Genomic DNA, 15,778 nt, shown 5'->3' with positions numbered 1-15,778 from the left:
TCATCATTTTGAGGGGAGAAAAGGAATTAATGAGGTAGAAAAAGTAAAATTAAAAAAAATTAAAATTAAAAAGTATTAAGGTTAAAAAATGAAACACACAGACAAAAATCAAATAAATGATGCTAGATCCTAGGTGTATTTTGTCTGGGTGTTGAAAGTGGCTTGAGAGATTAGAGGGAAAAAAAGAGGGGGAGAAAAAATTTTTTAATTTAAAAAAATTTTTAAAAGAAGGAAATCGTTTGAGAATTTGAAAAATGAATACAGTAAAGTAGACTAAAATAAGATGATGGGAGTAAAATGGAATTTGAAAAATATGCCCAAAAGTAACGAATAAAGTAGAAAAAAATTAAATAAAATTAATAAAAATTAAGAATAAATATGAATCTTTTCTTTTTCTGTATTCAAGAAAAAGACAAAAACGAAAAAGAGAAGAAAGATTTAAAAAAGGAAATCGTTTGAAAATTTGAAAAAGTGAATACACTGTAGTAGACTAAAATAAAATAATGGAAGTAAATAGAATTTGAAAAAATTTACATAAAAGAAAAAATATAGTAAAAAAATTAAAGAAAAAATTTTTAATCAAAATTGAAAGTAAAAATGAAGTTTTTCTCTTCCTGAATTCAAGAAAAAGAAATGAAAAAAAAAAGAAAGAAAAAAGAAAGGAAAAGGAAATCGTTTGAAAATTTGAAAAGGTGAATACACTGAAGTAGACTAAAACGATGGAAGCAAAATAGAATTTGAAAAAATCTACACAAAAGTAAAAAATATAGTGGGGCGCCTGGGTGGCGCAGTCAGTTAAGCGTCCGGCTTCAGCCAGGTCACGATCTCGTGGTCCGTGAGTTCGAGCCCCGCGTCGGGCTCTGGGCTGATGGCTCAGAGCCTGGAGCCTGTTTCCGATTCTGTGTCTCCCTCTCTCTCTGCCCCTCCCCCGTTCATGCTCTGTCTCTCTCTGTCCCAAAAATAAATCAACGTTGAAAAAAAAAAATTAAAAAAAAAAAAGTAAAAAATATAGTAATAAAAATTAAAGAAAAATATTTTTAATACAAATTGAAAATAAAAATGAGGTTCTTTTCTTTCTGTATTCAAGAAAAAGAAGTGTATAAAAGAAAAAGAAAGAAAGAAAATTGAATAGATGGAATTACTAACAGATTGAAGTAGGACTGAAATTATTTCATTTTCCCCTAGTAGTCAGTCCATGTAGTGCTTTTCAGTCCATAAACTAAGCTGGCGGTGAGACTTGTGTTCTTCAGAGCCAAGTTGGCCCAGTTGGGCAGGGCTTAGTGTAATGGCTCCGCTCTCCACTAGTTGGCACTTCTAGCCTCCTGGGGTGGATTGTTGCAGCACTCATAGGTGTGTATGTGCATGCGCGGGAGTGGTGAAAATGGTGCCACCCAGCTACCCAATCTGTTCTCCCAGATCAGCAATCGCGCACCCGTCCTCTGTCTTCAGCTCTCATCCACTCCCCACTTTTTCACTCTCCATGACCAGGCCCCAGGCAGTACCTCCCTCCCAAATTTTGTCTCAGATGCAGATATTTTCCCCAGCTCCTTACTTCCAAAGGACTGTGGCTTTGACCCGTTCCACCCCTCTGTGGGAGGGTGTCACCGAGCAATGGCTGAATGAGCCATGGCCAAATGTCGGCTGCGCCCAGGAACTCCCTCTGGACCATGCTATTGCCGGTGCACCAAGACTGCAGCCAGGTGCCAGCCCGCCCCCAAAAAAGATGCCTGACAGTGTAGCATCAGTGTTTCAGGGATTATGGAAAATTGCAACACACATCTGGCACCACGCTTCACCCTTAACGACCTTGTTCCAGCACCAGCGAATGTGGCCGTTTTCTGGGGTCTGCTGGGACCAGGTGGCTTCAACAGTCTCTACTGAATCCTTCCAGCAGTGGAACCGCTTTTCCCCGTGTGGCCCAAGAACCTCCCGGACCCCACTCTGCTCCTGGGGATTCGCCCTTCCTACCAGAGCACCACCAGGTATCGAGCTGTGGAGCTGCAGACTGTGCTCCCCTTGTTTACAGTCTTAGTGGAATTTAAACGGTCTCCTTTCTCCTCTCTCCCTTTTTAGTTTAGTCACTGCAGCTGTTTCCAATTTTCCACTTTCTCTCCAGCTGCTTTTGGGGAGGGGTGCTTTTCCTGTATTCTCCCCCTTCCCCCCAGTCTCTGTCCTCTCTCCACTCACAAAAGCACCTCTCTTCCTGCACCTTCTCGCTCCCCAAGTTCACTTCTCCACACCACATGCCTGCTGAATTCTGTGGTTCAGTTTGTGCAAATTGTTGTGTTAATCCTCCAGTCAGTTTTCTAGATGTGTAGGGTGGTTTAGTGTTGGTCTGGCTGTATCTCATGGACGCGAGACACACAAAAAACTTCCATGCCATTCTGCCATCTTGGATTCTCCTAGTTCATCTTCTTGAAGCCAAAGTCCTTCCTTAAATTTTAACTGACTGGTTTTCATTTTGTCTTTCTAGAGGCATTTGAAGGGATGTTCAATACGATAAAAAATAAGAGACATAAAATGATTTAGCTTTCTCATGCATTTAAGTAAAACCTCATATGTTTTATGCATAAAAGTCTAATTCAGTGATAACAGAATAAAAGTATTCAGTCCTTTCAATAATCTTAAGAAACAACTTCTCTTGATTCAGATGCTCTGTCTGCCATGGCCTCATGTCTCAGCTCCCTTTCTAGTAACAGTTCTTTAGAAGAGCATCTATACTACTACCAACTCTCTCCTGTCTCGCTTGAAACACTCTTCATCAGGCTGTTAGCCCATGACTTCATGAAAACTGCATCTGTTTGTCAAGATGCCCAGTGATGTCCCTACTGCGAAGTCTAGTAATCAACCCTTGTTTCATCGGTCACCAGCCCCATGTGGTCCAACTGACCACTCCCTCCTCTTGGACACACTTTCCTCACTTGGCTTCCAACCCACACAGCCTGTACTGCTGACTCTGTTGCTACTGACTGCTTATCTTTGGAGCACCCTGGGTCTAGGCTCAATACTTGGTCCTTTTCCTTCTCTTTCCACATTCATTTCCTCAGTGATCTCATTCAGCTTTCATATCACCTGGATGCTGAAAACTCTCAGTGTTTAGCAGAAACCCCTCTCCTATGTGCCATATTTCTGTATCAAACCACCTAGTCAGTATTTGTGTTTAGATGTCTATAGAACTTTCTTACACATGTCTGAAACTGAACTGTTGATTCTCTTCCACCACCATCTCAATCTGCCCCCCACTCCCCCTTTTCCCATTTTAGTTCATGACAACTCTCTATTCTTCCAGTTGCTCAGGCCAAAACTCTTGAGACCATTCTCAAATCCCTTTGTTTTTCCATCATCCAAGTCTTATCTATTAAGAAATTATTTGGGGTCAATCATTAAAATATCTATAGGATCTGACCAGGATGAAGCAATAGCCTTTAATTTAATCTCTGTCTCCTATTTACTTTGTCCCAACCACACTTACCATCTTTGAACACCTCAGCTATTCCGAACCTTACAGCCTCTGTATAGGCTGTTCCTTCTGCTGAGAATGTTTTTCCCCAGTTATATACACCTCTCTCAGCAACTTCAAAGCTTTTACTCCACTGTGAGTTCTCACTGACACCTACCCTGACCCCTTATTTAAACTGCAACCTGTTATCCCTCTCCCCAATGCCCTGACTCTCCTCATCCTGCTCAACTCGTTGCTGCTGCACTCATTTTCAGACTATAGAACTTATTTATATTTATTGTTTATCATCTGCTCCCCTATTTTGCTGTGAAAATTGAGTTAATTTATACATGAAGTCCTTTAATAATACTTTAATGTAATTTCATTTCAATGACACATAGTTTGTGCTAAGTACACGTTATTAATATCTGATGTTATACTGCAGAGTATTTGAAAGATCTCAAACTAAAGTTTCTTCTCTTCTCTGTTTACTCACTGGAAAAAGAAAGTTAACCTGGGTTAGATTAGTACCTGGAATTTACCCAGGTCTATATACTGATTTCTATATTGATCATGATGACAGTGATTATTATCTAAGCAGATAGGACAAGCACTCATGGGATGAGAAAACTCAGACACCAGGAAGTTTGCAGGAAGATGAAATACAATTACTGTGTAGAATGGAGCTAATTAATAGAAAATTAATAAACTATTACTAAAATGTAATAAATTACATTACAATGCATATGTTTGTGCTTGAAATTATTTTTAAATAATATATATTTTGCAATATTTTGGCCCTAAAAAGAGCTTTCTATAGAAGGAACTGCATCAAAGGATATGAATGTTTTTATGACTTGGCTTATTGCCAAAAACAGATATTTATAAATCTGAAGAAAATGGTATGTTTTAAAATATTTTAAATATTGGATAAACATATCAGTTTTTTACTGATGAACATCCAGGATTAGGCATAATTTTCATGTTTATAGCCTATTATGAGTTTTTGGATAATTACTCTTATGAAGTTTATTAGGGTAAGAGCATTAATATATCAAAATTTACTTGTTAACTCTTTAGCTTTGTGTTGTTTGTATATTTGATTTTGAAACAAAAAAAATGTATTTAGGTAAAATGAAGATTGCAGTGTTTGCTAAATGATGGCTTAGATTTATTACACACAAAAGTGAGTATAAAATACTTACTGCAATGTCATAAGCAGTTGCTCGTACATTATCAACTAACTCTACCACTTCTTGATCTACTCAGTCTCCTTACAGACTTCTAAGTGGTAAAATATATTGGATTCTTCCATTTCAGGATCCAAGAGCAATCAATTAATTGGGTTCTGTCTATTCTAGAGACATTGCCTCATTTCTCTTCGGATTGAAGACACATTCTAGTTTGTTGCTTGAAGAGAGAACAAGTACTTTCTCTACACTGTTCCAGAAGAGGTAGTTGAATAAATTACAATTCCACAAATATTTAATGCATACATACATTGTTTGGTTCAGCCAATGACCTCAACCTAGGTGTGGTATATTATTACATTAATGGACACCAATGAAACACAACTCCTTACATTCACGTCCTTGTATTGTCCCCTTCCACATTGATTCTTTGCTTGGCCATGTGACTTGCTTTCACCAATGAAACATCAGACATATGATGCAAGCAGAAACCTGATGAGCACTTGTCACTGGCGCTGGCTCGCTTGGAACTCTGTGATTACACTTAGAAGAATCTAGGATGAAAGCCCACATAGAGAGAGAATCTCAGCCCCTCCCAGTTATTTAAGCCATCACAGGTGAAGCCCAAAACAAGTGACTGAGATCATCTTAGACCATCCAGCCCCATACAAGCCACCAGAAGAATGTAGTCACACATGGGATCCAAGTGAGGTCAGTAAGACAAACTAGTCAACCAAGAGAAACATGAGAAATGATAAATCATTGGAGTTTTAAGCCAATAAGTTTGGTTTGTTACAGAGCCCTATAGAACTGATATATTAGGTGTTAAGTATTAAAAATATTTATTCTTGGCCAAAAGCACAAACCAAGGTCTAAGTGGGAAAACTCATAAAAGTAAAATAAAAACATTGAAATTCTTACTCTACTAGAAAAATATAGGTGCAGTGGGAGTTTAGAAGAAGGAATTCACATTCATAATAGGGAAAGCCTTCCAGAGTAAGCAAGAAAATATGCTTTTCTTTATACATAGTGTATTTCTCTCTTCCTACTAAATCACCTATTTTCTTTGCCTTCCTTTCTGAAAATGTAAAAAGAGCTGTAATGAATTGTCCCAGGAGCCATATGAAATACTTATTTAATACTTCTTTTGCTCCTTTCCAAATGATAGTCTTGGTGCCTTACAGATGTTAGATATTCAACGAACATCAAATTATTTTCTGAGCTGCAGAGAAACATTCTCTGTGGCTCATGAATAGTGATTTAATTTGAGCTTTATTATTAAAGAGAAATAAATGTAAAACATTTAGCCCATGGGATATAAAATTTTATTTGGGAAATATAATATTGTATTAAAGGAGAAAGATAGAAAGCAAGAACAGAAAAATGACTGTTTCTTTTATTTATTTTCTTTTATTTTTTTAAGTAAGGCTTCACACCCAGCATGGAGCCCAACACAAGGCTTGAACTCAAACCATGACCCTGAGATCAAGACCTGCGCTGAGACAGAGAGGGAGAGTTGGACACTTAGCTGACTGAGCCACCCAGGTACCTCAAAATGATTGTGTTTCTTAACTGAGTGTTAAACAGCTCTTGGTACATTGTACTGTTCCCTTGGGTAGTAAACATATGAATAATTTATTACTGCTGTTTGTTGGTTCTCCAGAAGTTTATGAACAACCGCTCACCTGCCTTTATTTTCAAACTTCTAACTCCATTTTTACCTAAGTTTTATTTTTTCATGGGTTTCTTAAAATGTGTTTGCAGTTAATTTCCATAGTAAAATATTCTAGAAGAATTCAGTATGTTTACTGTTCTTGAGGCCATCCCTTTGAAATCAGAGATGATAAGATCACCAGGGCTGCTTGGCCACCTTAAGCATTTCATATGCTTGAAGGAAAGTAAGGGAGCAGCAGTACTGAGACTACTATTTTGGGCTCTTTTTTTCTAATCACAGCCAATGATTTTGATTGTTGTATGTTGGTCTTGAAGGAACAATGGGAAGTGAAAACCAACAATAAAAGGAAAAGAACTAAAACTAACTTTAGGAATCAATATGAAATATTCTATTTTCCAGTTATATACCCTTTCTCTCCTACTGGGTGTTTTAATCATCATCTTTATCTAAATACTTTATTTCATTTTCTCTCATCAGTAAATTAGAAAAAGTGTATTGTAATGTACATTTTACTGCTTCTATCTTGTCATTAAAAACACTTTTTATTTAAAATATGTCAGTGATATAAAAGGGTAAACTTAAATCAACTTCACCGGAAGCATTTCCTATAATTTCTAAAATAACTTTACAGTTTCAGGATTGCTAGGTCACTGTACCTTCAAAACAGACATGACAAAATATACCATAGAAATACCACAACAGGGGTGCTTGGGTGGCTCAGTCAGTTAAGCATCTGCCTTCAGCTCAGGTCATGATCTCATGGTTCATGAGTTCAAGTCCCACACTGAGCTCTCTGCTGTCTGCACAGAGCCCACTTCAGATCCTCTATCCCCACCCTGCCCTTCCCCCGCTCATGATTGCTCTTACTCTCACTCTAAATAAATAAATAAATAAATAAATAAATAAATCCTTAAAAAAAAAAAAGAAAAAGAAATACCACAACAACTAGTGTTTCCAAAGAAACCTTTTCTAAGTTTCTTGAAATATAAATTCTTTATGAACTTAGCTGATGGAATCTTTCTATTGAAGGTGTTCTAAGCATATAAACCTATGGTTCAGATCATAGGTTTGTGGCAACATAGTCTGGATCTCGTGGCGTCATCAGGGACACTGATAGATAATATGTAGTCAGGACAGTTTTCCCTTCCAGGCAGTTAAATATTCCTCTTCTTTGGGTATTTAAAATCAGATTAATAATGTTCTAGAATAATGGATCGCTTTTCTTTGTGTTTTTCTGCCATTATTACTGCTTCCTCAAGCATTATAGAGTCCCTGTGATACAAAGAGAATGTCAATAATGATCTAATCGTACAGATAAGGAAACTGACAACACACAGAAGGTATAGTAATATAGGGACAGAGCTTGGAATCCAACATGTCTGTTACTAGATCCAGGTGCTCCTGTCAAGTTTGATCGTCTTAACATTATACTATTTGTAAGAATGTTTAGTGTTATCTCTTATATAACTTAATTCAACACCTTAGCAAATAGACAACTTTTATTTTTCTCCAAATTAATGTAATAATGAAATGCAATAAAAATACTATTTTATTTATATGATGAATTCATTATAAAGATCTTCTGAAGGCATAAATATGAGAACCATCAAAACAATCTCAGAGTTAAAAAAATGAGAGAACTTTTTCTTACTCATTATCAATGTATTATATAATTATTATTTACTCTACAATTATATAACTTATTAATAAAATATGATTATAGATAATTAGAAAGTGTACAGGACTGGACAGATGGCACACAGACTGACAGGTTAAAAACTGAGCAGTGGGCACCTGGGTGGCTGGCTCAGTTGGTTAAGTGTCTGACTCCTGATTTTGGCTCGGGTCATGATCTCACGGTTCATGAGTTGGAGCCCCAAGTTGGGCTCTGCACTGACAACATGAAGCCTGCTAGGGATTCTCTCTCTTCCTCTCTCTCTGCCCCTCCCCCTCTCAAAATAAATAAATAAAATTTAAAAAATTGAGCAGAATAGGGAATCTATAAAAAAATGTCATCATGGACGCAACTTTAATCTGTGGAGAAATCATTTAATTATGTTGAGACAAGTGGCAATCAGTTTGGGAAGAAAAACTAAAATAATCTCAGATTTGTACCTCACATATGCACTAAAATCATCTAGAAAATTTAAATGTAGATATAAATACAAAAGAACAAAAAGAAAATATAAGAAAAAATTTTTGGATTGTGCAAAGAAATCTTTTTCAGTATAAGACCAAAGGCAGGAACCCTGTATATCACAGAAAATTGACTACCTAGAAATAAAAGAAATATGTATAGCAAAATACAACATAAACAATGTTCATAATAATAAACTTGGAAAATAATTAACAACAAAAATGAGGGCAAAAGTGTTATTATCCTTGGTATATAAAGAGCTCCTACAAATCAATAATGAACAACGAACTAGACAAGCAAAAAATGTATATGAGCAAATCAGTAAAGTTTATGCAAAATTAAACACAATGAAATAATTTTTTCATCTAAGATTATTGAGGACTAAAGTTAAAAAAAAACATTATGGGTAATGTTGACAATAGAATGGCCAGGGATATTGTCATAAAATCTTGATACTTGTGTAAATTGGTACCAATTTTAGATAACATTTTGGCAACAATTTGTGTGTGTGTGTGTGTGTGTGTGTGTGTGTGTGTCTGTGTCTCTGTGTGTTAAAATATTTGCAAGAATGTATTGCAAACTATCAAAAGTAGTTGGGAAATGGAATCTCCAATGGTTTTTAAAATAATTTTTTATGTTAGAAAATGTTTACTATGGATAACTTTTTGTTTAAATCATGAAAACATATTTAAAACAAATATGTTGCATAATATTAAGATAGTCTATCATTAACCCAGGGATCCTTCTGCAGATTGAAGAAACTTCAAGACAATGGCTGGAGGAAGGAACAGTACAATAGTCATCAGATTCATCCTTTTGGGATTCTCAGATTATCCCAAGATCAAGATCGCTCTCTTTGTAGTATTCTTGGGTTCTTACCTCTTGACAGTGGCTTGGAACCTGGGCCTCATCATCCTGATTAGGATGGACTCTCACCTACATACACCCATGTACTTCTTCCTCAGTAACTTATCTTTCTTGGATTTCTGCTATGTTACCTCCACAACCCCGAAAATGCTCTCAGACTTCTTCCAGAAGCCTAAATCCATCTCCTTTCTGGGATGCACCATGCAGTACTTCTTCTTCTCTAGCCTGGGTCTGACTGAGTGCTGTCTCCTGGCTGCCATGGCTTATGACCGATATGCTGCCATTTGTAATCCTCTACTCTACACCGCCATCATGTCACCCACCCTCTGTATACAGATGATGGTTGGAGCCTGTATAACTGCTCTCTTTGGTTCATTGATCCAATTGTGTGCTTTACTTCAGCTCAATTTTTGTGGGCCCAATGTTATCAACCACTTCTTCTGTGACCTGCCTCAATTATTAGTCCTATCCTGCTCTGAAACCTCTTTCCTAAAAGTCATGAAGTTTGTGATAGCAGTGATTTTTGGTGTAATATCTGTCTCAGTCATCATGATATCTTATGGTTATATCATTGCTACCATCCTGAAGACAAGCTCTGCTGAAGGCAGGTTCAAGGCCTTCAATACCTGTACTTCTCACCTGACAGCAGTGATCTGTTTTTTTTGGATCAGGACTCTTTGTCTATATGCACCCCAGCACTGATGATTCTCTGGACCATGACAAGATGGCATCAGTCTTCTATACAGTGGTGATCCCCATGTTGAATCCTTTGATTTACAGTCTGAGGAACAAGGAAATCAAAGACGCGTTTAAGAGGTGTAAGAAGAGAGCTTTTTCCCATTGTCATAGTTAAAGGTCTGGCAGGCTAGTGGTCCTGGTGACTGGAAGTTTCTAGACTATGCAGAGAAACGCATTTAACTTTATTCAATCCTACTGGTGCTCTGGCAGGATTGCAAGTGAGTCAACCCATCTAAATCCAGGACTGGTTCACTGGGATGCAAATCCTGTGGCTTCTTTGCAACTTGACAGTTGTCTCTTCTCTTGTATAGCGATAATAACATCACAAGTTAACTATATTAACTGTTATATTAATATAAGCCTTCAGTTCCTTGGTGTTTAGCCCTTACATATTCTTTCAGAACTTCTGCCTGCAGGCTGGAGTGATTAGGGCTAAACACAAGACTGGTGGTCTTTCTCATACACAACATCACAATCAGCATCATGACCACTTCATCCCAGACTCCAAATCCTCTAGGTGTCTGAGAAAATTCCAGTTAAATAAGGTGGAGCTATGGAAAGAAACATTACTTTAGACTGTGACCTAATTCCCTGCAGGGAGATCTGTTATAGAGAGTTTGGTCTAGAGTTTGTTTTCTGGGTTTGTAATTCTAGAACTCAGCATCAGTAGTTTGTAAGTGAATGAACAGGAGATTTCCATGGTACTGCTCTGATCTGGGAAAGCTAAACTACAAAGGAAAGAAATGGTCATTTGGACTCTAAAATGGAGTCCAAGTTATTATCTATTATTATGGCAGACTGGATAGCATAAATGTACCCATCACTGCAAAGCTGTAACAAGACCATTTTTTTTAAAGAAACTGTTTTTAAAAATATATTTCTGAGCAGGCAAGAAAAGATGAAACCTTCAGAACCAAATATAAAGTAAAATCAGGAATCATGAGAGTAAAGACAGCTCAGAAGGTGGCTTTCATGCTGGGGGAATCTGCTGAACTCTGACAGGATCTGTGTTTTGACAGGCATGTGAGGCTTGGGGAAAGAGAGACCAAGCCTGGGGTTGCCTGGGAGTTAGATAGGAGACCCAGACATACACATGAGGGTCCAATCACTGTACTTCAGTATGAGAGGAAATTAAGAGAAAAAAACCGTGTCTCACAGAAAGGAAATCTTGACTCTTTCAGGTTTCATGCTCAGTATGGGGAAAAGTAAACTAAGAATTTGTAACCACCTGCTATAATAGAGGTTTGTGGTCTGAATTCCCCCTACCTGGGCAGTTCAAGAAATCTTTAGCTGAGAATTTATTTTAAAGTAATCCCAGGTTGGTAGTACCCTCAAGTACCCTCAATCAGAAGCAAATGCAAATCCTCATTTAAGATTCTTAAGAGAGATTCTTAAACCCAGGCTCAAATAATTTTCCTAAAGAACTGTTTAAAGAAAATTGGGTAACACAAATCTCCAAGTCCAAAGGAACAAGACCTTGTGGGTGAAAGCCAAGAAGACATGGCCACATCACACCAATAAAAGATGTCAGGAATGGCCACTGTCTCAATACAAATATAAAATAGATGGACTGATATGTTCAGGAATAAGGAAAACTTAAAATGTCTTTTGAAGACCAGCAAAATGAAGTTTACTGAGGATTTATTCATCTGGCAATGTGGTGAATTATACCCAAATGATTCTCCTAACTGAAACTGTTACAGAAACTGGTCTGGATCACCCGGCAGAAGAACCAAGTGGCACTTGGAGATCTTGGAAGTCAGGAGATTTATTTTATACCGATGGGTTCAGAGATCATTCTCCACAGGTCTGAGTCCAGAACATCAACAGAGGGGACAACTTATAGTCTGTTACTTACGCATTCCTCATTATTAGTAATTTGGTGCCTGAGGCAAGCAGGGTGGGAAGAAGAACCCGGAAGGGAAGTCTTCAGGCAGGGACTGAAATTCCCTTATCAGTCCTGTCGGCCATCATATAACAGGTTTTTCCCTATCAAAACAACTAAAATGCTGGATTTGAAATAAAATAACATTTTAAGTGAATTTCCTCTTAGCTTAATGAAAAGGAGGAAGAACAAGCTAAGCCCCCAAATGAAATGAAACCAGGAACCCAGGGAAATAAAAAAGTGCCAAAAATGGCTTTCTTCTTGGAGAGTCTTACTGAACACTGGAGACCCTGAGCTTCTGCTACATAGACTGTGTGGGTGGTGAGGCTAGAAGACCAAACCCAGGGCGTGCTCCAGGTGATTCAGACAGAAACCTGTACATAAAGCCCAGAGGAGTCTCCCCTCAGTGTTAATTAGTGAGAATTTCCACAGATTATGCTCAAAAACACCAAAAAACAGTTATAGCAAATAAAAGCACAACCCTATATACAGAGTCAAGACCCCATAACTGAGAACCAGTAGGGGGAAAATTGTCCACATAAGCAGACCTAAAAATCTTCAGACATTGGAATTATCAGTAAAGAGGATAAGACAATTAAGAACAGCCATGGTGAAACAGATTAAATCTCCCCCAGAAAGAAGATACTCACTCCTCAAAGGGAGCTATACTGCGAACAGGTCTCAAACCTGGCCACTCAGAGCACTGAAAACAAGAGAATCAAATGGAGGAGGACTTACCATTTGCCACAACATGGATGGACCTTGAAGGCATTATGCTAAGCGAAATAAGTCAGAGAAAGACAAACATATTATCTCACTTGTATGTCAAATCTAAAACAAACAAACAAAACCCAATCTCATAGATACAGAGAACAGATTGCTGGTTTCCAGAGGGAGTAGGGTGTAATATGGGCAAAATGGGTGAAGCTTACCATAATGAACTTCCATTTATCAAATAAATCATGGAGGTGTAATGGACAGCATGGCGACTCTAGTTAATGATACTGTATTGTATATTTGAAAGTTGCTAACAGAGTAGATCTTAAAAATTCTCATCTCAAGAAAAAAATTAAGATGGATGTGAACTAGACTTAATTATGGTGATCATTTCACAATAATATATGAACATCAAACCATGGTATTATACATCTGAAATTAATACGATGTTACATATCAATTATAATCTCCAAAAATAGCAAAGGGAAGAGGTTTGGTAGATCCATGTGGTGGAATAATAGCCATAACGTTACGGAACCAGGCTGGAATTCTGGCGGAAAAACCAAGCAGCACTCAGAGATCTTAGTGGATCAGAGATTTATTTAACATCAGTGGGCTCAAAGGAGACCGTTTCTCCAAAGATCTGAGCGCTGAATGCAAGTGGGAAGGGTAATTTATAGTTGTCAGCTTCCATATCTGTGGCGGGTTTTCGTGTGCGCGGCAAACGGAGCAAGAAGAACCCAGAAGAGGGGTCTTTAAGCTAGAGATCAGAGCTTGTTTTAGTCCCATTGGCCATCTTGGGTGTACTTTATTCATTTCTCCAACATTCCCCCCTTTGATTCCTTTAAAAAAAAACTTTTAGTAGGCATCACCTTTTAGTTTTACAGGTTGGTACTCTCAGAAGGGTAAGATACATGCAGTAGTTTGACAAGCAACAGTGTTTTCAATAAAACATACCATGGCATTCAGGGGCCGATGGATACAAGTAAAATTATGGAGAGGAGGGCCCCACCAGGGCAGGAAGCCAGGATGCCCAATCCATGAGATCCCACCCATTCCATTGACTGATACTTTCCTGTTGTCTACATTGAATTCTTTCCTTGAGTTCCTTAACCTTAGTTGTAACTATTCCTGACTGGTTTACAAAACAGCAACATTTCTCTCCCCAGAAAGATGCAAGTCCCTCCTTTTTCTGAAGTGAGGAGGTTGAGGGCTTGCCTATTTTGGAGGGTCACTGCCACCAGATAGTTTATTTGGCTTTGTAAGGTTACCAGAGAATCTGCCACTTGTTCCATGTCTTCATGTAGCTCTTGAGATAGTCTATTATTTAGTCCTATGGATGAACCTATGCCCCCTAATCCGGTTCCTATTCCTGTCGCAATTCCTGCTCCTATCAGAACAGGCAGCAGGATTGCCTGTTTAGCCTGGGATTTGGGGCTAAAGGCTGTTAGGAACTGATCTTCAGTGTATACGGATATCTCTGGGGTTAGGAAAATGGAATAACATATCTGAGTCCAGTTGGCCTCTAAGTATCGGTAGGCCGAATTAGAACACAGATAGAACACCCCAGGGGTTGAACACAGGGTTGCATTCCTCTTTAAGGTTCTATTTCTTCCGCATAGAGAGGTACCGTTCATACCTTCAGGGACTGTACAGATTAGATTGTTGGCATTTGTGAGACAAACCCCAGTGGCCAATTAAGACAGAAGTGTTGGTTTTGAGATTTTCAGGAGCTTCTCAGGTCAAAGGGAGGATGGGAGTGGCTAAGTAAGCCCTCCAACTGAAGGGCAAGCACATCCAGCAGGTTTGGGTGTGATTATCTGTTTTATGGAAGACTTGTAGAGTAGTTTTGGCCCAATGCTGGAGTGGGGAATTGGTAAGCATCTGATTAAGGGCTGAAAGTTTCAAACCCTGGTAGGCTGCCAGGGGAGTGGTTGCCTTTATGGCTTATATTACCCTATCCTGGGTATCCTTTATAACTTTTTGAAGAGCGCTATCTTGCATTCCTTCCCTGTCCAAGATCCCCCATTGAGGAAGGTAAGTGTAGCAAGCTCACTTCCTTTTCTGGAGGCCTTGTTGTGACATGGGTTCCTGACATTTTGGGTTATCTCTATGGTCCAATACTTAGTCCTTGGGGCACCAGGTGACTGACAGACAGTGGGTGTTTTTCCCTTGTAGCAATCTTTGTGGAGGGAGGTGAAGGTGCTGAATGCCCTTGACCCCCTTTTTGTAATATAACAATCCTGGGAGAAAAGCAGGTAAGCAGCAGTTGTGAGGGTGAGAGAGGTTATCATAATATGCAGGCAATACTTAATAATCCTCTCATCCAGAAGAGGCATGTGAGACCCAGCATGCATCTTTTGTCCCATGTCCAGCTCGTTGGTGCAGTCTCTATCAGCCCAACAGTAAGAAGTAAGATCAGGGCTATGACATCAGTAAAGGGCAAGGGCTGGCAGAGTTGCATCCAAACCCCTGGGCTTGGTTCACGCATTAATTCTTTAAGCATCTGCCATGTGCAGGCCAACCAGCTTCTGGGGTGTGGCTGGAGTAGGACTGGAGGTCTCAGGAGCCAGTGTCCCTTTTGAGGGTCAGTTTAAGTGGGTTGGCTGGATCTGGATCACTTCACCAGCTTGTGGGTTCTTCTGAGTTGGCCTTCTCACTCTGGAGTGATGGACCCATGGGGTGATACCAGAAACTTTAAGGGCTGTAGGAGTTGTTAGAATAATAGTATAAGGCCCAGTCCACTGTGGTTTAAGAGGTTCCCTCTTCCAATCTTTGACCCACACAGAGTCTCCTGGCTGAAAGGGATTAACGGGGGTCCCTAAGGAAATCGGAGCCCTCTCTATGGTGTATCTCTGCAACTTATTTAGGACTGCCCCCAAGGTCTGGAGCTGTTCTCTTATTCTCCTGTCTCCAATCTGGTGTAGGTCTCCTGGGAGTTTTCCTAAACATGGGGTGGGGGGGAGGGATCACCCATATAATAACTAGAAAGGGGAGAGTTCTAGTGCCCCAGGCATGCATCGGAAACGCAAGAGGGACAGTGGTAGTAAATCTGGCCATGGAAGATTAGTCTCGTGGTGGAAGTTAGCCAGGGTTTCTTTGAGGGTGCAATTCATCTGCTCTACTTTCC

The 15,778-nt window shown here is 39.0% G+C and overlaps 1 protein-coding gene across 1 annotated transcript; it reads left to right on the top strand.

The window, feature by feature from the left end:
• Nucleotides 1–8,878: 8,878 nt before the first annotated feature.
• On the top strand, nucleotides 8,879–10,161 carry LOC122484365 (olfactory receptor 1440-like). The gene is given in 2 exon segments (XM_043582314.1): nucleotides 8,879–9,962; nucleotides 9,964–10,161. Coding segments are annotated over 2 exon segments (948 nt in total). The 5' UTR covers nucleotides 8,879–9,212.
• The last annotated feature ends 5,617 nt before the right edge of the window (nucleotides 10,162–15,778 follow it).

Source organism: Prionailurus bengalensis, chromosome D1, assembly GCF_016509475.1.
Source record: "Prionailurus bengalensis isolate Pbe53 chromosome D1, Fcat_Pben_1.1_paternal_pri, whole genome shotgun sequence".
Classification (NCBI taxonomy): Eukaryota; Metazoa; Chordata; class Mammalia; order Carnivora; family Felidae; genus Prionailurus; species Prionailurus bengalensis.
Note: the sequence above shows the minus strand (reverse complement) of the source record. Positions and strands in the feature narration are given on the sequence as shown.